General features: G+C 38.9%; 1 protein-coding gene across 6 annotated transcripts in view; it reads right to left on the minus strand.

The window, feature by feature from the left end:
- Nucleotides 1-669: 669 nt before the first annotated feature.
- The window catches only part of PPP1R9A (protein phosphatase 1 regulatory subunit 9A), a 135,991-nt gene continuing 111,435 nt past the window's right edge, over nt 670-25,225 (minus strand). For 3 of the 6 annotated variants that reach the window (XM_048305213.1, XM_048305227.1, XM_048305208.1), the window contains 9 exons: nt 21,741-21,898; nt 20,878-21,178; nt 16,667-16,754; nt 16,490-16,567; nt 13,163-13,361; nt 10,469-10,588; nt 8,558-8,581; nt 7,201-7,383; nt 670-6,239 (listed from right to left, as the gene is read on the minus strand). In XM_048305213.1, the coding sequence (XP_048161170.1) occupies nt 6,027-6,239; nt 7,201-7,383; nt 8,558-8,581; nt 10,469-10,588; nt 13,163-13,361; nt 16,490-16,567; nt 16,667-16,754; nt 20,878-21,178; nt 21,741-21,898 (1,364 nt within the window). In that variant the 3' untranslated portion in view covers nt 670-6,026. The remainder of the gene's footprint in view (nt 6,240-7,200; nt 7,384-8,557; nt 8,582-10,468; nt 10,589-13,162; nt 13,362-16,489; nt 16,568-16,666; nt 16,755-20,877; nt 21,179-21,740; nt 21,899-25,225) is intronic. The other 3 variants (XM_048305221.1, XM_048305233.1, XM_048305243.1) reach the window with 3 other exon arrangements.

Below are 25,225 nucleotides of genomic sequence, written 5' to 3' on the forward strand. Positions count from 1 at the left end.
AATGGGAAACACAAACTGGGTTAGACAGATTAAGTGCAGAGTGTTTGGCCTAGATTCTGCCAGATGTAAATCCACTGAAATAATTACACAAATTGGACAGTCTGTGCCCTTTGATTTTCCCTAACTTAATGCTTTACTAAAATCAAATAAATAAAAGACATATTAAACATGTTTAGTAAAATAACTGCTGTACTTTGGATGTATAAAATGCCCATTATAACTAACCTACACTTGAGCATAAAATGTTTTTATATAACAAAACCAATCCAGATCTTTTAAACATACAAACATTAACCAGGATGAATGTGAAAGTAGCCTACTTTTACATCAACATGCAGCAAAAGACTGCATGCTACATTTCATCTACATATGAAGAAAAAAGACCATTCTTTTCCTTAATATATATTTTTTTTACTTCTTTCCACACAATTACAGAGTGTAAATGAGACCCACTTGGAGGTTTGTGAATCACACCAATTTGGCCAAGAGCCAGGAATAAAATAATCTTTGGCTGAGCAGAAGGAAGCATAGAACAACCAGGGCAAGGTACATATCCCCCTTACCCCCTAGCCTGACCCATGCAGCTGTCCGGTCATCCTCACTATTTATTATTTCTTCTGGAATGACCAACAAAAGGGCAGAAAAGTGAGGACTCATTACAAATTCTAATAAAGATTCAGGATTTCTCATTTTATTGCATTCGTTGTCTAACAACAATAATACTCATTGGCAAGAAATTTATTTACACTAACAAATTAACTTTAAACCACGAGGCTTTGTTGTTTATATTTCAACTGTAAGAAAACAAAGGGCCACCATGATGTTTTCTTTTGATGTCTCCCAATAACTAAATATTAAACAAAGTTATCTTGGGGAAAACTCAACAATCTAGAGAAGTTCATATCAACCAAGCACAAGAGAACAAGCTCAGACATGGCACTACTGTGTCCTTCATGCAGGTGATCAGACACCAAGATGTACAAACAAAAAGTTCAGGATAACATGCACTTCATATACATTTGACCTCTTTAAAAAATGAACAGAAAAAGGAAAAAATCTGAAGCACAACTCTCTCTTTAACCATATAAAAAGAAACAATGTAAGAAGCCAATTTTTACAGTAAGCACAGTGCATTTTAGTCTTTTAGCTGCCTGGTCTTCTAGCAATATGTGGAACACTTGTCAGTGACCAGTGAGATACCGTCGCAATGTGACTGGGAAATACGAAAGCAGTTGTTCAGTGAATGTGTATGGGAAAGCACAGAGTCAGAAGATGTTCACTGTGCACTCTTCACTTCCAAGTGGGCTGGTTACTCCTTCCATCTGGTGCCCTGAGATCCCCCCTTCCTTCAGACACTTCTGCACAGGGCCCAAGTCCACTTCCACCAGTGGCAGTGGCAAAGCTCCCACTGGAAACCCAGCAGGAGCCCCGGGCTCCTGGGTTACATGGGCTGGATCTGATCTCGTGAGCTGTGAGCCCTCCTCACCTCTCTGGAAGAAGACTTAGCAGGTTTCACAAACCCCACAGCTTGTTCTTAACACAGTCCACACTTCCCAAAGAAACAGGCAGCCCAAGGCACTACCACCAAACCTTCCTGTAAGATGTGCATTTTCTAAATCATTACCTAATGCTAATAGCAAAAGCACCAGTTGGTACAGCTGGTTAGTAACAGAAAGCTCATTTTATATTGAGGGGTTGGAGGGTTCAATGTCATGACTAAGATATAACAGCTTTGAAAAATCAGTTTCACAGGTACAGGAAAAAGTCCAGTATAATCCACAGGGAAGGTTAACAAAAAGGACTGTGCCATCTACAGATGACCCACACTCCACTCTGGTGAGTGGGCACGTCTCCTTGGATTTCACCTGTCATCCTGCTCAGAAACAAACTGCTGAAAGCACTCAAAAAAAATCAAAGTTGGGGTTAAAAACACAAAAAAATGTGTTTTCCTGCTAGAATACTGACACCCAACTAAACGATGATCCTCTTCCGTACTACTGTAGAACAGTATTCTGCACTATGTGCATGAGTGGAACACAATTCATTCTCAAAGTGACACTGCCCACCTCTTACCAATCCATGAGCCAGGAGGTGAAGGTATAGAAGCTCAGGAGGACAGGAGGCTTTGATGGAAGCAATAAAGTATGAGAAACCCTGGTCTCAAGTGTCAAGCACCTCTGAATGTCAGTGAGAGCTGAGGGCTGGCAAGTTTTAGAGGAAAGGTGCTCAGTAATTCTAGTAAAAGCTCAATTCTTGTGGTATCCCTGCAGCAGACTTCAGTCACTGCAAAACAGATGCCATTGCAAAAAATTTTTAAGAAGTTGAAAAAATACAAAAGTACTTGTATACACTGAAATACAAACATCTAACTCCATTCAGCTTTTTATAACTGGCTTCTGTTCCACTGTGTAATTCTAACTCATGATATTGAACAGGCTCCACTCACAGCAACCCCCACCAGACCTGCTTAGGGTGGCAGGTGAAATGCAGACAGTGGGCAACTCTCTGTGCTTTGCAGTGAAGGGGTGCAGCTCTTTCCTCACCCCTGGCCCTGGTCTCCTTGGGCAGACTGAAACCCAATGGGGAGTTTAAACAGGAAGTTTCATGGGTGCAGCAACCCACCCGTGAAGACATGGGAAGACACAAGCTGGAAGCGATTGATGTCAGCATGTCTGGCTGATTTGTACAGAACGAGGAGCCACCACTCTCCTCACAATCTCAGTATAAACACGTGGGTTTGTAGGACTAAAGTAATCTGCAGTGTCGTATATTTCATTTTCTATTTTTGAGACTTTTGAGACTTCCACTTCTTGCTAACTCTCCTTTCTTCAGCTTTTCAGGGGCTCTATATATTCACAGCTTGCAATACTGCAGCAATGAGCAGAACTAGAGTTTACAGATCTGGCCTACCATCCTAACAACCAGGGAGAAAATAACTTGGGCCAGCCTGCTGCAGCCACCTAGCTGTAACGATGACACAAGCACAGGTGTGGAAACACCACGCTGCTAGCACAGCAGTTCAATGGTGGCCAGCCAAGTCAGCCTAATAAAAACAGCTTTAGCTCCACAAATAAATACACAACGTAGGCGACATTACACCTGCAGGTGAGCCAAACTGTGAGAAAGGCTGTCCAGTCATTTAGCACATGAAATTTGTTTCTTCTTGTTACATTAGGCCTTACATTAGTCTGACTTAGCATTGGTTTACAGGATGTTTAAGTTAAGAATGATGAGACATCCATCTTTTGTTTCTTGTAAGTCATAATAACAAGGGGAAAAAATGCAACACAACTTTAAAGATCCTATAGAACAGCAAGGAAAGTTTCAAACTGTGCTTCATGTCTGTTATCCGGTGACATTTCTGCACTTCCCAAGATTGAGTTGCCATATTTACTGAAAGGGATCACATAAATCTTTTATCACAGAAAGAAGAGCAAAACTCTTGACATCGTTCCATTTCCTTAGTTTTCACATATTGATCAAAATGCATTTTAATGGTTTTATTTTAAATGCAAGCCACTAGTTTTTTTTAAGTTAGGTTTTTGTTGATGTTTTTAGTCTGAGAATAACAAAATAACATTATCACAAAGCAGTAAAAGTCCCCTGAATACTTAAAGGACTTAAGTTGAATTAGTTATTCTGTAGAGTAAGAACATGATTTACAAAGAGATTAACTAGAAACCATTCTAAGAAGCAAGAATGAAAACTCAATGTATAATGCCAAGCAATCTGCTCAGGTTTCTAAATAACAAAAGAACATAAAACAGGGGCACCCCCTTAGATTATTATATACAACCACTTAAACATTACTACAATGTAAACATAATTTAAAAAGAAAATTGTTATCTAATGCACTTATCAACATTGTATCTAAAATATTAAATTTCCAGTTTCTTCCAGGTAACTCCTCTTACTCTAAGAATGCTAGTTTTATGAGGCTGTTAAACATCTGTAAAATTTTTCTCCTATGAATGAACACAGAAGGATTTACTGCAATGTGTAATTTTTGTTAGCAGGTGTATTTTGCTGCTCGTGGTTTATCTCAAGAAAAGTATCACAAGCCTTTAGAAATATCAGCAAGTATCTTTCATGGCAATTTCAATTTTAGATCTGAATAAAATATACATCAAAAACTTGTAGAAATTGGATTTGGAAGAAAAATGAAGCTAATGCTAAGTAGATCTGTTGTGTATTAATTTTGAATGAACTAGGCTCTCTTGGTTTACAGACCATTTTACACGTCAAAGAAATTATTAGGATCAAAAGAAATGTAACTATTAACAGTGCACCCTAAGTGTTTCAAATCTGAGCTTCAGAGAACTTTGCAGACACAAATCTGAATGCCATAAAGTACAGAGCAGAAGAGAAGCCAAGTCAAACTAAAACATGCATTTTCTTCAGAGGAATTTTCAATTTTGGGCTGGCGCATTTTTAAGTTCAAGATTCTAACTTTGCATCACCATCTTAAAAAATATCTCGGCTTGCACAACCAGATGAAGACTGCCACTTCCAGGCTGCATGAATGGGAAGTGATGTTTCTCAACCATGCCCAGTTAGCTTTGACTGTAGAGCAGTCAGCTTGTGCCTGCAGCTCCTCATTGTGGAGATCTGCCCGTTGTCTGTCCATGCTTTTGAAGCAATACTGCATAGTTCAATACTCCTGTTGAGGCAGTAAAATCATACACTGCTTCTGTCACAGTCAAAACTACACAGCAGGCTTCATCCGTGGCCTCAAACACCCCAGAAATCCCTGAAGTATGACCACTGCTAAGCCATCAAAACATTCTACAGCCAAAGCCCAAAAATTCAGGTTTTGGTTGGACATTCTTAAAATATATCAATCAAAACAGTTATAACGTGGGAACTTTGGATTTAGTAACCACCACCTCCATGGAAGCATTGACCTTACCAGCAATGTACTGAATCTAACCAGAATCACTCATCTTCCACTTCTTAAAGTGCACTTCTGTAAAAACTGAAAATCTACAGCAGACTCAAGTTCGCAAATTGTTTTCAATACCAGCTTCATAATAGCACAGCACAAAGCTTATTCTCCCAATGCTTACTGACTGGAGAATGAATTTGAAGATGTGGTGTTTTTCCTGGGAAAAAACAACTTGAAACAAAATAAACCCAGTTTCCTGTATGAAACACATGAAAAACAAAGAGGACTGTGCTATAAGAAAGTTGCCTACACACTGGGAGCACAATAAAATTTATACAGACTTACATGCTGTGCTCTAGTTAGAAATTCATCCTTGCTCAGATATCTAAAGGATAAATGTTATCCTCAGATTTCTGTGTAAACCCACATAACCATTTAAGGCTTTGCCTCCTTCCTGGATTAACTATTGTACAGTTAACAGAAAGAGTTTTCCCTCCTGTCGTTTACCCAGGGGGAATATTGACTCTCCTGTCTTTATCTCCAGTGTATCAGAAGTCACTGAACAGTTTTCAGAGAAGCGTTGCTTAAAGGTACTGACGCAAGATGAAACTTACTCCAGCAGATTGAACTGAGTATCCAAACACTGTAAAGAAGCTGAACTTCCAGTTAGAAAGTTAAGTCAAATCTTATCAGTTAGAGCACAACTCCTTTTACCCAGCTGAAGAAATGTTCCCCAATCATAATGACTGGCCATCCTATTCAGAAGAGGTGAAGCAGTGGACATGCTCCTCGGCATCATGCTGGTTACTGAAGTGACCAAACACACAGAGCTCAATAGAGAAGAGTAGTTTGGAAGGAAACACCACCACACAAAAATGAAATCTGTTAGCTGTCAACAAGAACAGAACAAACCGAGGGGCTGGGATTGTTTCACATGGCAACAGCAACGAGCGTGAACTGGATATGCAGGAAAGAAAACTACACAATATAAATTTCCCTAGTCATTCTATGTACAGCCCTGTCTCTCTGTACACAGTCTTGGGTGATGAACACAAGAAAGCTGAAGGGGCATCAGAGTGGATGTGAGTTTCTCTTCCCTTGACATGCCTCCACTTTCCAAACACAGCAGCACTTCTGCTTATCACTGCTCATTAGTGCCCTCTGTTGCATCTGACGAACACTTGTCTGTTTTCTTTGATCTCCTCTGCAGCTGCTCTTGTTCCTTCTTTCGAAGCTTTTCCCTTTGCTTTTCCATTTTCTCTTGAGCTTTGCGAGCCTTCTCCAAGGATGCTTTCATTTCCTTTAGCTTTCTTTTAATGATTCCTCTGTCCTGGGAAGATGTCATACCAAGAGCCTGAGGTGGGGAAAACAAAATTTAGAAGTATTTCTTATGGTTTAATCTATCACGTTTTGTTTTCATATTCTAGAAATTAATTCTTCTTAGATAGAAGACTGTAACAACCAAGTAAATCTGACACAGACTGCGATATATTACTGATGTGCAAGTACTTCACTTCATGCTTTCCACTTCTAGAATATTAAAGAATGAGACCTCATTGCCACCAACAGTGTTGATTTCATTGATCAAATAAGGCAAATAAACTATTCTATTGAAATCATCTAAGTCCACATAGAACAAGACTTCCAAATTCTCAGTGCTACGCCTTAGTCAAAAGTTCACTTGCAGTCTTCTAAGACCCTTATAGTTAGTGAAGTGCCATAAAAAAAAATTTGAAAGGGAAACACCGAACTCGGACTTTCAGATCTACTGAGCTTCCTACAACTCCTTCCTGTAATTATTTTTGACTGAAGTAGGCTCAGATTTTTACTACAAGAAACAATGCATACTTTATACATCAAAACTGTATTTAGTTCTAACGTAGTTCAACTGTTATCAGCTTAAGCCTCCTGTATCCCACTAATCCATTATTCCCTTGCTACTTTTGATACATGTCTATCTACTATCTTCTCAGAATCACCCTATCACAAAACAGAGTTGGATGAGAAATATGTGCATGCAAATACCACTTTCACACACTGCTATATGATTTGCACATGCAAATATGGGTACATTATATACACCAAGAATTTTCACAAAGCAAATGCCTTGCATTTCTGAAGCTTCTGAATCCAAGTGCATATGGGATTTTCTTAAAGTGTTGCTGTGGCTTTTTACTTTCTGTTTATTACTCTAGTCTATCACGACTGCATGCACAAGGATTCACTGCTTTCTGGATGAACTCTTACTGCCTTTGAGATGATGTGAAGTGACAAAAAATACTATGGTTAATCTTGAAGCCCAGCCAGTTAATTACCTTGAGCTTACTTCCATCCAGCTGAAGGAGATGCTCCCCATTAATGTTCTGGGCACTGAATTCCGAAACATACTGTTCAAGGTTCAGGCTCATCAGCCAGTGGGAAACCTGCTGCACACTCCACTCGTGAACAGCACGACTCTGACACTGACTGTGCTTAGGAGACTGTCCATCATCAAGGATCTGTGACAAAAATATGCTACATTATTATTAAAGGGTAACACAGATGAGTAGCAACATTTTTCTGCACAAACCGCCACCATCAGAGCACAGGTATCTGGACTATCTTTGCACTACAATAATAACAATTCCACACTGCTGTATTACATTCCTATCTAACCAGGCACCTAAGAATGAGTACAAGGTACCCAAAAAATCTTTCATCTGTAGAATCATAGAAGGAAAAGGAACTGGCATTCCTTTTAACCCAAGCAGGGACTGAAATGACCAGGTGGCACAATTAAACCATGTATGCTCCCATTCCCTCACAAGATTTTTTTTTTAAATTAGCACGTTCCTGAAGGATGCAATGAATTGAGCATTCCACTTCCTGGGCTCATTCACAGATCTTAATTATTTGTTTAAGCTAATAAAAAAAAAAATCAGGGGAAAGGAAAACCCTCAGAAAACTGCTCTAGAGTTCAAAGTGATATCAAACAGCCAGTGGACTGATATCGTCTATGGAAGAAGACTTAGGAGATGACACAGAGGAGTGGTACGGAACACACAGTGAGCCCACAGCTCTGGCCCTGCTCTCATCATGTTGTGCTGCTTTGGGTGAGAGCAAAAACAGCACCAAAAAGGGCAAGTGTGGCATCAACTGCTGGAGCCGACCCATGTCCCCGCTCTGCCACTTTCTTCCACCCACGGATATGCCAGCGGGGCCTGAAACAAAAGCTATTCTGTCCTGGCTGTGGTCAGCAAAGCAGCTGCTACAGGCTGCAGCAGCTGTCTGCTGTTAGAGCAGCTTTACACTAGGTTAGATGATGCTGGGAGCTCTCTCAGCTTCTGGCTGTCCAGTTGTCAGGGCTGGACACTATCTTTTTCTTCTCCTATTGCCACCAGGAGCTCAGCACAGCTGATGCCTGGTCCAGTAGATTTGCTTTGACACTGACCCTCCTCCTGCTTCCAGCATACCACAGAAACTGCAGTTTGCTGTGGCCTTGAAAACTCTCAGCAACAAGGAGAGGGCAACTCAAGACAAGGAAAGAGGAGCCAGTGACAACTGAGTGTTCTGTGCCAACAAGGGGGTTTGCCACACAACACCACAAGACAAGAAATGTGACTCTGGAAAAGAGACAGCACGTCGCCACGCGATGGTCACGCGATTCACCACAACAGCACGCTAGTATCTCACCTCATCATCAATCATATCCAGGCTCTGAGTGAGGGAGCAACAAAGAAATGGGAAAGAAAAGCATTATAGAAACAAAATACCAAACATGTAACAGCATGTAAAAGTTCAGGCAACGGCAGCACCAAGATTTGCAAACAGATATGGCTACTCAAAACCAACAAGATTTCTTTAAAAAGAAGTATTTCCAGAAGCAAAGAGGTTATGTTGAAAGCTCAGCAGACACATGATTTGGCAGCTAAACCTGACACTGCATCAGTGAAACCCCTCTAGAGTTCCTGATCTTGACAGCTGAGAACCGGTGGGAACCTCTCTGATGGCTCCAATTTCCAAGAGCAAAAGCTCCTTAATTAGAGGAGAACTGACTGCAAGAACTGGGCTCCCTCCTCAGCCTTTCATTTTTTCATCTTCTTTAAATGCTGACAGAGCTTCCAGGGAAGCCAGAGTGGAGGAGCGCTCACAACAGTGTGCTGTGGAAGGTCGAGGAGCAGCTCCGGCCTCCTCCTCGCCCAGGGTGGCTGGGGAGGTTTCCAGGGCAGCTCTTACTGAACATGCTGCCTTATCCAGAGGCACCAATTTGGCACACAGCAGAGGATGGAGAAAACACATTCATTTTTATGGACCTGCTCAGGCTTGGTACTGTAGAAGTGATAAAGTAGAGAGCTGAACATGCAAAATGAAAGCATTTTCAAGCTTTTAATTCAATACCACTCGGAACAGGACATTGCCACAATCAAATACATAATATAAAGGGAATTAAACATGGTAAGTGAATGAAATGCATTATCAAGACAGCACTAACACTAAATAAAGTGCAAATGATGACTTTGCTGTTTTCAGTAATTCATGGCATATGCAGACCTGTCTGCAGTCTCCTTTTGTTATAAATTTTTGCCCTTAATTACCTGCAGTAAGAATGGTTGGGTTTGTAGACGCAGTTTGGCAAATAGAGTTGCACAGAACAGCTCTCATTCTTTAAACCCAAGTAAACCATGCAGGCAGTAATACAAAACCTACCTATCATTAAAACAACAACAACAAAAAAGGTATGGAAGATACAGATACTTCAAGTTCCTCCTCTCTAGTAAAAACAACTTGGCTCAAATCTCACATGAAAAATATGAAGTTCTTGTGGAGTGTTTGTAAAAGAACAAATGCACAGATTTCCTGACTCCACAGGATGTGCTGCCAGCTACTGTCAAATTGTGCAACCTCACCCATAACTAAGTCACAAAACTAGTATCTTGAGAAGACTATTTTCAATACATCATATTCAGCTCAAATATATCACCAGTTTACAGGGTTAGGAATGCCTTTTTACTTTATCATTGTTGGAAAAAACTCTGGTTTAAGTAATTGACTTCAAATCCACTGTGCAAAGCAAGCACAAAGAATGTGAAGTGGATTAAGACATACACATTATAATCAATACACGTACATTCAGGTACAGTAACACACAATTACTGCAAGTACAGGTCATTCTGGTAAAAACTGGTGTAGGCAAAGGGGCCCTACATCTCAACTATATTTACCAAACTGTACTGTATGTTTGGTATATCAAAACTGTCTCAGGCCTGGTTTAGTATATGTATATGTATATCTATATGTATATGTATATCTATATCTATATCTATGTCCATATGTACATATTTAGAAAAAATTTATTAGCACGTGTGAGGATACAGCATCTCTTAGGACACCAACTGCATTCCACTTCCCTACAATAGTACCACAGGCAAATATTTTAAGTCATTATTATATGAACAAGAAAAATCTTCATTTAGAAACCAAGATTAATTTTCTTCTCCAATCCTACTGCCTAAAACCTTTCCTTTATTATTTGAGTAATCAAGTGAGATGCCACAGGAAGAAGTAAACAACTATTTCCCAAATTAAACAATTTCATCAGCATACCTCATCTGATGACAGTGCTAAGGAGTGCGAGAAGCCTGGTGTTTTAGGTTCTGCTCCTAAACCACTCAAATCAGCTGAGCTTGTGCTGCTGGGACTGAAATCATCATTGAATGTGAAATTCTGTGGAGAAAAAGAGGAGTAAGAATGAATAAATTATTGCTTAGGTGCATCTAAAAGGGAAATTTGCTGTCTTCCAGGTTGGCACAGCTCAGGAGTGATTTCAATCACTGACCAAGCCAATCACAATACACATGAGGAAGCCTAATGTTTTGTACTGTTACTATTTATAGAATGCACAGTATTTTTTACCACTCTGTACTTCATGAGACACCTTTGCCAGCTTAATGCCTCAACGAATAACAAAGGTGTCTAAAAGCAATTTCCAGATGCTTAAGATGCTGGCTCTCATCCTGGAGCTAAATTACTGCTTCTGCAGGTTAATCACTAGCATTTACTGTCCTCCAAACACTTAGGAGAAGGGTAGCACAGGCAGTAGCACAAAGAATAGCACAGAGAATTAATGAACAGAGAGAAGTGAAAACTCCTATTGAAAGAGCAAGGAGAATATCCTGTGAATCCACTTCTGAGTCCCAAATAATCTCCTTGAAAAGTGAAAGGATCCTCTCTATTTGCCTATGCCTTTAGAAAAAAACTGAAATTGAAAGCAAAAAGTATCTTTGGATATTGAATGTTATTTCCTGAACTAATAACCATAAAACAAACCCTGTTTTTTCTTAGCAATGCAATGAGAGACATCACATCTTACGGCAAATAATAGCAAAAGCAGGCACATATTTTTCAGGAATACAACAAAATTACCATCAGAATAAGACAAAAATATTTCACACTAGAGGGAGAAAAATGAAAAAACCAAAATATATAGAAGATTAAGGACACCATGATATTCCATTTAACTTGAATATACACTTGACAATACAGAGTCCTCTACTCTATACTCTAACATCTAAATGAATATTAAATCCAATTAATCTTTGACATTCACTTTAGAAAGTGAAACAATAAAAACAACACTAAATAAGGTATCCTTCTATCTTCCCCTCAAGATACTTGTCCTATCTTTCCTGAAAACATGAAGACTTCCAAAAATATCAAGTGTTGGTCCTCTTACTTTTGCCAGAAATCCAGCTAAATATTGGTATCATGCTGTGCTTTGAAAGCCTGAATACCAGTATAGAAACTCTTAATTTAAGAGCCTGCAAACTTTACAGAGAACATTAAAATATTTTTGTGATCATTTTTCTTTTACCTACGTTTAGAATTCCTGTTCTGTTTTTCCCAGCTCTTTATAGAGAAGAAGAAAATCTGAGCAGCTTCCTTAGCTGCTTCCTTAGCCCACACAGCATTCGTAGGCCAGGAGTTCAACAGGTTTACCTCCTGTTGTGTGAAGAACATGTTTTTCTTTTTTAAGTACTCTGATTTTTCTTTCACCTCTATTTTGTGCAAGCTTCAGCTTTACAATGAATATAATCTTTTAGAATTTAGTTTTCTATAGGAAAAACACAAGATAGCCAAGGCCTGGTAATAATTAGGATAGTCCCCACAACCTCAATCTAATACTGTCTAAAAGGGTGTGCTTTTTCTCCCATTTGAAAACTATTTTTAAACAATGTTTTTTTAAATACACAAATAGGATTTATGGGTCAAAAAAAATTTTTTTTCCCCAAAAGAGAAGAGGTAAGCAAATAATTGCTCTTCAATCTTCAGAGATTTCCTTGGTGGTCTTCTCTATCAATCTGATTCAGACTGTTGTAGGCCTTGTGTTGCTCTCCCTGCCAGGTAACACAAGAACAGCGATGACCTTGCATAGCTTAGTGCACAGCAGAAGTAATCACCAGCTTTTGGCATCAAAAAAGTAAGAAATGCCTGTGGAAATTGCTATTATGAACATGCATTTGGTGGTAGAAGACAGAGAAATTAGATTTCTGATTCATATTCCTGTACAAAGTTGAGAACTGTATCTGCTTCTTTTTACAAGACCAATATAAAAAAATCAACTGCTGTAAGTCATAAGAAGTTACAGGCAAAGAAATATTTTCCAGAAGTGAAAATAAACATGAAAAATCTAAGTATATTACTAAGTATATAACTAAGGGTTATTTAAGGAGTTATCATGCTGAAACATTCATGCACATAGAAAGGAATCACACAGATGTATTAAATTGCAATAGTTCATATTTACAGTTCAAGCATCTTCATACAGAGAATTAAATCCAACATCCAGCATGCATGACAAACAGATTTCATTACTGGGGGAAAAAAGGCAGATGACTGACAGCATACAGCATTTCTTCACTTGCAAACAATTCATTTGAACATGGGTATTCCCACTACCAGTCCTGAAGAATGAAGAAAATAGCTATAACTGAATACACAAATCTAGCATTTGTTCAGTGGATCCAAATGCTAATTTCCACTGGCACCACTTGCTTTTGTTACGGTACAGCACACCACAGTTAGTTTACTGAAATAATGTACATTAAGACAGAGTAAAAAAGGTAAAACAGGGAATGGTACAATGACAGAGATGTTCTGTTTGGATGAGCTGTTACCGTACAATGAACACCATGCACTGTTTATTGTAGTAGTCACATATTGGCCCATTCTTTTTTCCAGAATCACAAAGCCAATTATGCTACTCAACACAGTGGGAATAAGGTAGTTTTTATTTTCTACCTTTGACCCTTTTTTAGCTGGGCTTAAATTTTCAGAGGAAGGTTCGGTTGAGCTGGTAGGCGACGGCAGGTTGCTAGAAGAATTGGATCCCTTGCTGCTCTCTCCATACCATGTGAATGGTACACAGTGTGGGAGAGAGGAGGATCGCTCTGCTAAAGATTTAGTGTTTGCTGATTTCTGAAGCATCTCTCTGACAGTCCTGTTTAAGAGAAAGGAGCAGGAATATGCATTGATTATAAAAGTAGGGAAAACAAAATGCCACAGAGGCAGTTAATTGTAGAAAGAGTGACATTCCCTGTAACTGTGACTAAAGAACGGAGTGGCATGCAGCTGGTAGGGGCATGCCTGAAATCTCTCTTTCAGCAAAAGAAAAAAATATGTTCTTTTGAGTCTTTTTCTAACTCAAGCTTTCTTAAGACAACATACACCCAGAAAATGGAGACAGATGCCAGCTGAAAATGCCTATACTCCCACTGTTGGGATGAGAACCAGCTCCTGTCAAGAAGCCACATGTTGTGTTCATGCATTTCTGAGCCCCAGTGGTATCTCAGCATGATTAAATCATTAGACTCAGCACTGACCCAAGTGGGCCCTGGTTCCCAGTGAAGATCTGGCTTGGATTTTGAGCATAGGCAGAATGAATCAGATGCATCTGTATCCATCTATGGAGATGTTCCTTTGTTACAACAGCTAATTATACATGAAGTACTATTATCTTGCTTTTAAATTAATCAAGTATTAAAAATATTGATATAGAAAAATGAAAGAAACACCTATGGGAGTTTATCAGCTTCTCTCTTTGTAGTAACAAAAGATTGCAGTAATCAAGGCAAAGGTAACAATTAAAACCAAGAATGCCTAAATTTCATTTGCTAAATATGTCATTTGTACAGTATGTAAATTAAAAATAACTATGCAAAGTGTCTGCCTCCAAGAATTTATGCATATGTCATAGAATCATATTATTTACATCAACATATATATTACTGTTTCAGAGCATTAAAATCCCAGTGCTCTTAGCAGCCATGTGTAAATGGCACTAAGGTAAATATCCCTCAACATCCACCTTCTGGACAGCTTCTAAGTCATTACTAACATCATCACTAGACCACATATATTGTGAAGCCTCTTTTCTGTATGGATGAAAGTGAGGTTGTCAAAGAATCCCCACCTATGGAAGCAGAAGGAGAATCCTACTCCATTTAGCAACTTAAAGAAAGATAGATGCATCTGACCCAGTCCTTTACTTCCCTCTCATCCGCTAATCTTGCTTGAACATAGAAAGTAAACACAAATGTTGTTGCCCAAATCACCTAACTTCAGGCAGGGAGATAAATGCTCCTTACTTAAATGGGGGATTTTTTTGTATCTGTTGCATTAGTGGTAGCTTCAGGAAATAATTTGAGATTTTATTTACACATCCTGAGTGCTGCTTTCTGGAAATGGCAAAATAATGCATGCAACACTCATGTGACAACATGATTAATTCTACATCAATCAGTTGTTGTAACGGACATAATTATAACAGGATGCTGTCTTTTCATCATCTTCCTTTTTTCAAAGAGCTTATACAGCTTTGGACTTGTAGAGAAAACATCCTCACATTTCTTCTGAGGCAAATTATTTGGCATTAGTAACAAAAGAAGTGACAATGGCTGTTTAAAAAGTTATGCTGAAATAGTAACACTCCAGTTTACAGAGGTAGAGTAAGAATTACAAATGCTCATGAATTTCTACTTTGAAAGCGGAATTAAACTCTACTTTTAGCAACTGTAATTGGGATGTTGAACTGCATTAAAGAAATATTAAGGAACAACACAAGTGACTGATTTATCATGTGGACTAATAAGAAACTGATCTTGATGCTGAGATCTGCTCTCTCTACGGAAGACACCTATGGGATCTCACAAACATCTGTAACATACTGTGTTGGCATAAGGTGCATTCGAGTTCTTACAAACAAGTGTATGTTCATTTCCCCCAGCTTGTGGCTTGGTATCTAAATGCTGCATGATGTCTAACACCCTGCTAAGAGCACTAGCTGCCTCACAGCCTCATGAAGTGCAGAGATTTGGCTTTAACAAACCTCTCCCTGTCACCAGGGAAACCCAGCAGCGAGCATCACTGACTCCATGTCACACTGTGAGCATACGCACTGGGACAGGTTTTCTGACACCAGCAGAGAGGTGATGACTGCTGCCCAAGATCACTGAAGATCCTGCCAGATATTTGCAAAATACAAACGTACAAATGTATGCTGAGACAGAATATTGCACTTCAGTACAGTGTGCCTGAGGAAGTAAGGAAGGTTTCTTTTGCTTTTCTGATTTTATGGAGCTACACAATGTACTTGTCACTGGGTCTCTGTATATCAGACTGTCAGTAGAACTGCACAAATGGCTACACACTGATTTACCACCACAATGTTTTTTTGAATAGCATTCAAACTTTGCTTTCTTCCAATAACTCCTCTATCATGTAGGTTTTTTGCATTGTTTTACGTGCAGAGTTTTTGACTTGCTATGACCTTTCTAGACTTTTGGAACATATTAAGTTTGCTTAGCTCTTCTGACTTTGTCTTTCATATCTAGAACCAACTATCATGCTGTGATCTTGTCAGACTCCTAAGTATGTAAGGAGAGGCCTTCAATAAAAATCTACACTAGCTTTTGTGGAGAAGATTGCCTGCTGTCATTGTGAACATTCATTTATTTATTCAGATGTTGGTGATGTGGTCTCATCAGATCTCACAAGGAATTCACAATTCCTTGCCTGAAAGTTGTTGATGTGACATGCTGTCAGCATTTTTCCTATTTTTCAACTTAAGATGTTCATCTTCAGGAAAAAACCCCTTCTGAAAGCATTCCTAGTGTGGGTGCTGCAAAGCTGCAGTGAACAGCTGCTGCCCAACCTTGCTCTGAGGCTTTAAAAAAAAAATATGTGGAATTGTGTCAAGGTTTCTGGTTCATGGATATTATTAACTGACTGGGTGCATCTTGTAGGGCTGCTCTGAAAATCTATTTCTGCAAACCCCATTAGTGGATGCAACAGCAGCAGTGATCGAGTTAGACTTGGTGATCCTTGTGAGTCACTTTCAGCTTGAGAAATTCTATGATTCTATGACATTATAAATCTCCAAGTATTTTTAGATTATATGTCAGTCTTTTGTGAGCCAAGGAATCTAGGTTTGTAAGATCAGGTTATCTCAAAGCTTAACACTTATTTATGAAGTCAGTGGAACTGTTAATATTCCATCTGCTAGGATGATTAGGTTTTTCCAATGTTTCTGGCACATAATTTCGTGCCTCCTCAGTCTCTCACCCATACCTACTGCCATAGGTGACCCTAATAGCTTCTTTCTCTTTCCGCTTCTTGCCCTTGTTTGAACTCCTTCTCAAGGGAGCCCTACAAGAATATCAGAAAAAATCAGGAAACATCTTTGAAATTTAATTTTCAATTGTTTTAATGAAGAAGAAAAAGTATTTTAAATAACAAAATGCTTACCCAAGATCTGCAAGTTTTCGCTTTAGTTTTTCTGTATGCCCCATAGTAGGGCTAGTTGATCTTGCTGCCTGAGCACTTGTGGCACCATCTAGGATACATTTGTACATGGAAGAATGTACATTATTAATTTTTAATTGCTACTTTCCATCCAGAACACTTTGTGCATCTTTTCATAATTAGATACCCCTACATGTACATGTGTGTGAGTACACAATTTAATTAGGGGAATTCTCATTTTTAGGAAGATGGTGTGAACAGGAATAAAAATAAGTACTTTCAGAATTCAAAAATACACAAAGATCTTTTTTTAATTAAAGAAAATAAGAAGTTAATATTGGTTGATTTTTAATGAGTATGTAATAAATTGAACAACTTTCTAGGCAAACATTCCAGTGAATCCATTTTTAAACTCAGCAGTAGTTTGCTTAAGTTTATTTTTTTACAGAATTCATTTGGTATGTGTGCTTTACTTCCAAAATGACTCCTAACTTCTTTTTTCAACTTTGGAGCCAAGGGTACCTTTTATGATGGATGTGCTATGAAACAGTTAATCAGTTTAGCCTGAACATCTTTGTTAAATTAAATATCTCACCTAAAATCTAACCATTCTGAATTTAAAACAAAACAAAACAAAACAAACCCCCCCCCCCAAAAAAACAAATAAACCCCCCCCCAAACCTAAAAGTAGTTTAGTTAATAAATTTGCCCTGAGGCATCTATCAGTTTTTGATCTCTTCTACAAATGCTATTAAACCCTAAAGAGGAAACAGCCTGCAGTACCTATAAAGCCAAAACAATGAATCTGAGTCTGGCAAACATCCTGTGAAATCTATATGGAAGCTAAAAGAAAACACACAGTAGTTTAAAAATTCAGACACAGTGACCCTTAAACATAAAGAGCGTCCCCAAATACCCTAGAGGAAGCAAATGAAGGTCAGTCATTCATGTCACTTGTGGTTTGGTGGCTTTTGCAATGTGACCTCAGACATACAGTAACTTTAACTGGAAGCACTGCTGGGTTGTAGATTTCTCCTACTGTTGCTGACTTAAATTAAACACTCAACATTAACCCAAAGCACCACAGCACTATCACAGGATAGTCAACTATGTATATAGAACTTTGTGTGTTGCTTGATAGATAATACCTGCCCAAGTTTTCATTTGAGCAAAAAATTTCATGTGCAATTAATTGGTTCTTAAATCCTTTGAAAAGCTGGAAAATAAGCCCTTTGCAATACCCACACTCTAAAAGCCATACTGTTTCCACCAACACAAGTCCTTATGCTAGAAAAAAAAAATTCAAGAACTAACGAGTAATCTCATTCCAAAAAAGAAAACAAAAAAAGGTAATATGAAGAATGACTAAAGGAAGATGAAGTTGCCTAAGAAGAAATCCATTCCCCAAGGAGGTCAAGGAGAACTTTAGGCAATGCACACTCTGCATCAACCCTACACTGTGCATTCTTCTTTCCTCTTCCCTCTTAAGGTCCTTTCACCTTTAATGCACTCTTCTCATTTAGCCACTGCCAAAATTGTCACAAGAATTAAAACTTGCAACGTTTATTTTCACACTAGCTATTCACAGGCAAGTGGGGCTTCAGGACAAGGGGCAGTGGGTTTTTTCGGGAAACTTCTTAGTGAAAGTCAAGAAATGATAAAGTACACTGTTTTTGTATACTTTTTAAATTAAAGCATGGAATTAGATGGAAGTTTTGCTGCTGCAGTAGAAAAAATTAGTCTTGAGAGCTCAGCAGCAATACATAGCAGCTACTTGGAATGACAAATTTCTATTTGGGCTCTTGTATCCCTATGATCCCCCTCCCACACAGCTGGGGCCATCCTTTAAATAATGATGACTTGATGAGGAAAATATTTGTGCTGGCTATGGGACACAGTGGAAAATGGATAGGCTAGGCCCCAAAACCAGCTTCAGTGGGAGAGTGGATCTGAATCTAGAGGGTCTTGCATGCAGGAAGTACTCAATGCTTGGCACACGGCAGTGACCAAGAACCAGAGCCACAGGTGCCCTGCCTGGGCAGGACGGGACTTTGGCCACCCTGCATGGGTGCATCTTCCCCGACTCCTTCCAGTTCTTCAGAGAAGGTAAGGGAAAGCTGGTTTCTCAGAATAAATCACACAGAAGCTGTTTAATCCATCACTTCCAGCCTCTAGCTGAAAGCTGTGTGGCTGATGGATGTGGAAGACACTAGACCTCACTCCCCTGCCCAGGGTCACAAAGCACTTGCAGCAGCCTAATGTCAGTGAGCACTGCCCACTGCAGTCACCTCGCTGCCTTATCAAAGGATGATGCTGTTGCACAAACCAGGCAGAACAGAAGAAAATAAAGTCATCACATATACATGAAGAATCTGTTCATCATTTTGCAATGGAACTAATCTCATGCCACTTCAGCCCTTCAGCCACAACACTGCGGGATCTCTTACGAAAAAGAAAAGACAAATGTGAGCTTGCTAATGCTCATTTTTACTACTGAGAGACTGACCCATGGACATGTGTGTGTCCATACAGGTGCTCTCTCTCATCTCTAAAAAATCCCACCTGAACACACAAAACAAATGCAATGTCTCTTTTTATTTTCTGAGCTGTATGAGTTTAACAGCCAAATTAACAATCATTTAAAATAGCATTGCTGCAGCACTTGTTGCCAAACAACTGCAGTAGTACGTTCATTTTTGTAGGACCTATTAAATACTATTTTTTCCACTCAAAATTAAATTGCTCTGGTTAATTCTAATGTATTACTCAGCAAAACCTGGGCACACCCAAAAGCATTGGTTGTTTACTTAACGGTCACAGTGAGGAAAGTATTACAGCAATATTTAGACAGAGATTGTTTTTCAAATCTAAAATGGAAAGAGTGACACGGGGCAGAATGCAATGCCCTATTCCTTGCACTACAAGGTTCGTTTCCACTAATTTTTTATCAAGGTATTTTTCATACATCAGTTGGAAATGCAGGATTTAGGATCTCCCTGACAAACCAATCATCTATTCAAGCTGAATTTGTAAAGTCACATTCTTATGTTCACACCCTTCCTTTTACTTGCAAAACTCAAATATTAAATTTAACTTGGAATCCCTAACAATTTAACCTAGTTGCAACCAGCAGTTTCAGAACTCATGTAAAAATGCTTGCAATATATTAACCTATCCTAAATTCAGTATAGTTCCATTACTCTGTCTTTTATGAACCTGTGTGAAAGCCCTGTATAAAGATGAAGAAAAAACAGGGTTTAAATCAGTAGCAAGTCTTTTCAGACACACAAACATAAATCTTCAATAAATTGTTTTTTTCAGTTAATTCAAGCAAGCCAACCTCCGTTATGAACCTACCTAGACCTCCTCCTGCAGCCCTCACTTACAAACAATTTTTATTATGTATTTTAGCTTATGTGACAGTTTGAAAATGCAAGGTGCATATCTAAGAATGCTGAAGTAGTGTCAAATGCTAATTCTGACCTGAAAATGCATCTGAAAAGGACAGCTCAGTATTCTGTGACATATCAGATTGTTTATTCTTATAACAAACTGGTATCTGAAACATATACCTGAACTACATATAATTGCACCCTGTTTTATCCATCTAGCATTTAAAGAGTCTGAATTAAATTAATAACAATGAGGCCAATCTCCCTAAGAAATTCCTTTGGTTTTTTTCTGTAAATGAAAATTCTCCAGACACTAACTTCTCATTAAACCTAGACTTTGCTGCCTCTCAGCAATTAAAAGCTACAATCTGTTGTTCTTGCTTCACACGCCTTTCCGCACCCTCCAAAAAAATCATCTAGCAGAGCCAAAATCACATTATTTGAGTAAGTACACTGTGTTAAGCATGTTTCTAATATGGACGTGTCCCAAGGTCAAATAACACTTTTTTTTTGAAAACACAATACAACATTTTCTTAAAGGCAACTTCCCCCTGGTTTTTTCAGTGAAAAATTTTTTGTCTTTCCAAGAAAGACAAAAAAAAAGAAAATAAGCAGTTCCCTATCCCATTTTAAATGTTTTCCTTTTCTTATATCACCATACAAGGGCATTCTTAAGTTTTTCACTTCCAGGTAGGCTAAAGAAATTACAAGACGTTGACCTTCTAGTAGCTAAGGTCCTACTGCACAACAAAAGGTCATAAAGCAGATAGATCAAAGTGAGCAAAATGATGCATCAATTTATTGTAAAAGAAACAGTAATACCTTTATCCTGTAAAACATTCCTGCCAGCTGGGTGATGCAAAGGAGATGCTTCAGAGCTGTGCCCAGACTTTGAAGGAGAGGAAAGTGGAGTGTCTCCCTGAGCATATGGGGAAAGGACACCTCCTTTGTGGTGCTGTTCTTCTTCTTGGTTTTCAGTTAGGTTGTCAAGTGAGATTGCTGCACTGCTAGCCACGGGGGAGAGGGAGGAAGCACCAGAATCTGATGCTGGTGAGGATGCTCTCATGCATAAGGGCAGTGGTGATTTTGAAATGTGCATGGGACTACTGTAACTGTGTGATGGCTGTTGGTATAAGAGATTATAGAGCAGGTTATACCACTTAGTAAGCAAACAGAGCAAGATTTACTTTGAACATGCAATTCTTTTATTCATTATTTAGCTTTCTATTTGTGTGAAATACTGTAGCAATTCATGGCATTACCCTTTGATACCACACACAGTGTTGTTTATTGGTATTTGCTTTCAGACAAAGTCAGAATAGGACAAAACAATGAGCAAATATTGTATCAATTGTGTTAACAAATTAACAAATAGAGAAATGCACAATTCAAGCTCCTGTCACCTCCTGCATAAATGAAAGGACCCGCTCTGCATTATAAAGCACATATAAATCAAAAAGACCAGGATTCCAGTTAAAACACAACAGAACCACAAAAACGGGTGTGCTGACTCAAAAGGAGACCAGACTGGCACATCACTCAAGGACATTCACAGCATACTGGCCACAGAGGAATAAATACTGCCTGTGCTACAATGAAAGGATAAAGATAGAGGATGAAATGACTTACAGGGGCAATCTAGCACTCCATAGGAGGCCTGAAAGATAGGGTAGAGTCCTTCTCACCTTTCGTTCCAGGCTGTCCTCCCCATCAGTTGAACTGATGCTATCATACAGCCGCGTTCTGGAAGGCCTCTGCCGCTTGTTCTTCACTGAGAGCTGAGCTCGAGTCTTCAGAGCTTTGGAGTCCAGTCTCTCTGTTTCTGGAACTGCTTCATTGAAATCTGTATGGAAACATGATTTGAAGCTGTTTAACTGAAGGATCTTCTACTACTTTTTCCTAACAAAAGGAATTGTTGTACAAACAATTGCAAGTACCTGCACTTTGCAGAGAATCATAGAATCATTTAGGTTAGAAAAGACGCATTTTACTTGTACCTGTATCTTCATAACTCCTATATTACCCCCAGAAAAAGTTATTTGCATAAACAAGTTTATCTGTACAGATTCAGCAAGGGCATAGCAAAGAATCAACTGCAGATATTTAGGAATTCAACAAAGTATTCCCACTGTTACGCAGACGACCACACAAACCCAGCTGTACCAGCCCAGAAAGCAGATCCACTCAGACTCCTTCAAAGGGAGTTGCATGTGCTTGTCCTGCAGACAGTTCTCCTCTATCAGGGCATAAACATCATTAGGTGATACATGAAAACTGGGTAAGTATTTCATATAAAAAATGGAACAATGACACCATCTTACTTGCCTGGCTTCAAAGACACCCATTTCCTGAATGTCTCGTGAGCAAGGTATACTGAACATTTCATATATGACTTGCCTCTACAACTAAAACTAATACAGTTGCACTTGTCTTAGCTATCAACCATCCACTCAAATGAAATCTGAGTATTGCAGCAAATCTAACATTTTACAAAGCTGCAGTAATTAAGACTAAAAACATTTTAAAAGGTCTTTTTTTATTTTACACCAGAAAGAGAATAGATTCTTTATGGTGTTAACAATTTTTTTTTCAACTCTCACAGTAAAAATCAAACAATAATCCATTAGATTGATTTACTTGTCTACGTACTGCATTCATAATACACTAATCAATTAAAATCTGATCTTACAGATATTTTTGCTTTTCTTCTACACATAAGAGTTAAATTTTACTTCACATGATACTACAGAATAATTAGCACTGCCTGACTTGCAATTATGCTTCTGCCCTAAGTACTCTACAGGATAACTACACATTGTGACGGCTTGAACTGCTTGTATTTGCTCTTCCAGGGATACACACTTCCATACATCCCTTTGTTTCATTGTTGAAATTATTCAAACTATCAACACAGGACTGCAAATGGTATTCACAGAAGTGCTCATATGGGCCTTCTTAAAGCAAAAGACCATCCTCCACCCCATCACTGGTTTTGCCCTGCTTTGTTGCAGTGGAACTGGGCTGCTGTCAGATGGTCTCTGCCCCAGACACATGTGCTGCCACCCCCAGTCCCAGCTCCCTCTTCTGCAGAGACTGGCTGGCCCTCACAGCTCCCAGCACAAACCCACAACCTCACATGATGCTGTAGAAATCTTCCAACCCACTGGGAAGTCTGGAAAATCTCTCACATAAAAGTCATAATAGTTTTTATTTCACTCTCAGAGTCAATGTCATGAGACTTTCATCAGACGTTCAACCACTTGACTCCAATGTTCTTCCATCTGAATTATTTCAATACCACTGTGAAGCAGGAAAGACCTCGCCTGTACTCCCACTGTTTTTTCCATTAGACAGGCTGACAGAATTTAAAATCTCTTGTGAACTGATGCATCCCTGGTTATCCAAAGACACCCAGAAAGTACAGCCACAAAGTGGCTTGAATGGGCACTTGCACAGAGATGTCAAAGTCTGAGACTGTGAAAGCTGGCCTCAGCACTGAACTGTTTAGATTTCAAACCAGTGACTCCTGCCAGTAAACAGCTTGATTCTCTACTGCAGACACAGCTCACAATCACTAAACCAGAAAGCTACAATGCACTTTATCCATTTTTCTGGACTCTCAGAATAAACCATGTATTTGTAAAGGAAACACACTCCCTAGTCTAGTATTCCCTGGCAAAGCAAAGAAAGAATTATGTGGGCCATAGTAGTTTTGATTTTCTCTTTTTAACTTCCACTGATGTTACTGGCAGCCCCTTAAGCTCAGTGTGAGGTTATGTTACAGCCTGAGGAGTCGTGCAGTCTGGCAGGATGCTAAACACAGCCAGAGCACCAGCAGCGTCAGGAACATGCTCACATGTTTGCAACCATCAGGCTGCATCCACTGCCTCCTCCCAAGTCTCCTACCATGCAAGCATGCAATAAACACCTCAGATCACACTGAAACAAAAACATACTTGATACAATTTTAATTAAAATATTATATTTTTACATAAATTAATTTTTTTGTGGAAGACAGACCTGCAAACTTCTGAACAAAAATTCTGGGATGTGGCTGTCTACATGCAGTCCTACCCCAGGAACATAATGCAGAGGGCTTGATCAAGAAGCATGTGTTATACTTGCCAAACATGAGCCAGAAAAGAGACTGGAGCACCTGTGTGAATGTCACAAAGACAGTGTGCACAACCCACAGCACCCAGAGAGACTCTACTCACCTCCAAAACATTGTGGACAACTCCCCTGCCCTTTACAGCTCCTCTGCAAACATCCATGGGTTGATGGCAGGTTCTTTTCTTAAAAGGTTTAAACAAGAGTGATACAGAGACCTAGGCTCTGTGCAGAGCAAGTATCACTACATTACGGCCTGATACAGACCTCAGAAACTGATACAGAATTTATTGGAAAAGGTATATGGAAGTCAAAGAGAGCTACAGTATATTTAAGGATATCCTTACTTTAAAAAAGGAGGGGTTTTGTCTCTTGTTAAAACCAAATGCAGTCTGGAATCTAAGGTCTAACTATGCTGCTTCTGCTTTCAAAAAATCATTGCCGATTATCTGTTTTTCCTAGCAAATAATTTTTGGTTTTATTCGTGTGGTTAAACTTGAGCATTTAAATTCACAGATCATCTAGTCTAACACTCGGAAGCAACTAACACTGGTAAATAACATTTCTCCAGGGGAACATTTTTGCAATGAAAGAAAACAGCTCTTTGAAAATTTTCATGCAAATCCATCAATTGGAAAACATAATTTTGACACACTGAAATGCAGATTTTTAACGCTATACTAAGAACTTCCAAATTTTTAATGAATTTTACAATTTTTCTTTATTTTTTTGTTACATGTAGAAATTGCTGGATTTTAGCTCTTGAGCCACAAATGTGTGTTGACATTGTTACAACAGTACATGTAAGCACCATCTTTCTGAGTCAAGTGAAGAAAACATACTTACCTCTCCTGACGCAAACTGAAAGGACTTGTGTTAACAGTCCTGCTAAGTATTAAATGTTTTATAACACTTACTGAGTCTCTGTAAAGATGACCTTCTTGTCATCCTGGGTACTTTTCTGAACTTCAGATATTTCAGTACAATTAACATTTGACAGAAAAAAACAGGCCTGTGAACATTTGTGGAAATCAATTGCACAAGGTCTGCATATCACCTA

Source organism: Corvus hawaiiensis, chromosome 1 (assembly GCF_020740725.1).
Source record: "Corvus hawaiiensis isolate bCorHaw1 chromosome 1, bCorHaw1.pri.cur, whole genome shotgun sequence".
NCBI lineage: Eukaryota > Metazoa > Chordata > Aves > Passeriformes > Corvidae > Corvus > Corvus hawaiiensis.